Source organism: Aspergillus welwitschiae (assembly GCF_003344945.1).
Source record: "Aspergillus welwitschiae strain CBS 139.54b unplaced genomic scaffold BDQ94scaffold_369, whole genome shotgun sequence".
NCBI lineage: Eukaryota > Fungi > Ascomycota > Eurotiomycetes > Eurotiales > Aspergillaceae > Aspergillus > Aspergillus welwitschiae.
In genome coordinates, this window is record NW_020799063.1 from 1 (window position 1) to 1184 (window position 1184).

A 1184-nucleotide genomic window follows, 5' to 3' on the forward strand; every position below is an offset into this window, starting at 1 on the left:
GCAGCTGTAAATGCCACAGCGATACTGGAATACGAATATGTCCGGGCAGTAAATTCTTGATTGCAACACCACAGCTGTCAGATACCCGTAAACGGCAACCACTCGATTCAACCCTTCACAGCAAAAGTCTGTAACCTCTTCAGCGACCGCTCAGGGTCGGTATAACCATCCCACTTCAAGCCCTAGTTAAAGGGAAGTCTGCTGGGGCCGATTTCCATGATGCTCTTCCCTACAGACCGCCGTAATCCGGTTCTACGGTAACAGGATCAGCGCCAATTTCATTAGGCGTGTAATGCAGTGGGGAGAGTATATAGTTCAGCGATACAAGAAAGCAGAGGAGCGCGCTCTAGTCGAGCAGCTTCCTGGTGTTGTCACCTGTGGCACTCCCTCGCCGGCCTCAGCATCACGGTGCTGGAGGCAAGGAGCAAAGGTTGACCAGATGAAATCATCAGTAACACACTAACCTTTGCATTGATGCTCGTCTGAGGCCCATCTTGAATGAAAGTGAGCAAGCCACGACTGGGCTTCGCGAAGTCCTCCACCTTGCGGCGAAGTTCAGGAGAGGCGTGATGCCAGATATGGTTCGCAAAGGCGAAGGTCATTGAGGCAAAAGACCAGAAACTCTGTTTCTCCATGTGTTAGTAGACGGGTAGGATCTATGCTCAAAGTAGGCTGAAATGACACCGCAAACTCACATGAGACTGCCTGTCTTTCCATTGTGCAAGCGGATATTCCTGCTGTATCCTCTGCTGCTGTTGCCTCCCTTGAACTGGTACATCCTTTTTGAGACCCCGGGAGTGAGAAGGCACGTGCTTGGAACCGACGCGGTTACTTGTATTGCTTGGCATGCTTGACAGTGATAATCAGTTGGTGTCGAGTGGCATCAACCAGGGGGACTGCAACAGAATCGGGGATATGAACGTCATCTTATTTGAGGCTGAGCTCTTTGAGACAAAGAGTATCCAGCATGCATTATCGCATCGCAAACTGGAGCGATGCTGGGAAGCTGTGGGAAGGACTTTGGAAACGAGGTGCGAGCAGTGGAGACGGTGGTGCCGCTAGCGCTCATAGTCCAAGACTTAGCGCGACGCCGGCGCCGGCGCCGCGTTGTTCATTGAATGAAGTGGGACCAGTGCAACCGCAAGTGAAAGAATTCAGGGTTTGAACCGAGCTTGACGTTCATT

At 51.7% G+C, this 1184-nt stretch overlaps 1 protein-coding gene across 1 annotated transcript; it reads right to left on the bottom strand.

The window, feature by feature from the left end:
- Positions 1–315: 315 nt before the first annotated feature.
- BDQ94DRAFT_176732 (uncharacterized protein) lies at positions 316–848 on the bottom strand (the record flags this gene model as incomplete). Its single annotated transcript, XM_026772746.1, has 3 exons — positions 316–411; positions 465–623; positions 696–848. 3 exons carry the CDS (start codon positions 846–848, stop codon positions 316–318), a joined length of 408 nt encoding a protein of 135 aa, XP_026619129.1.
- Between the last annotated feature and the right edge of the window lie 336 nt (positions 849–1184).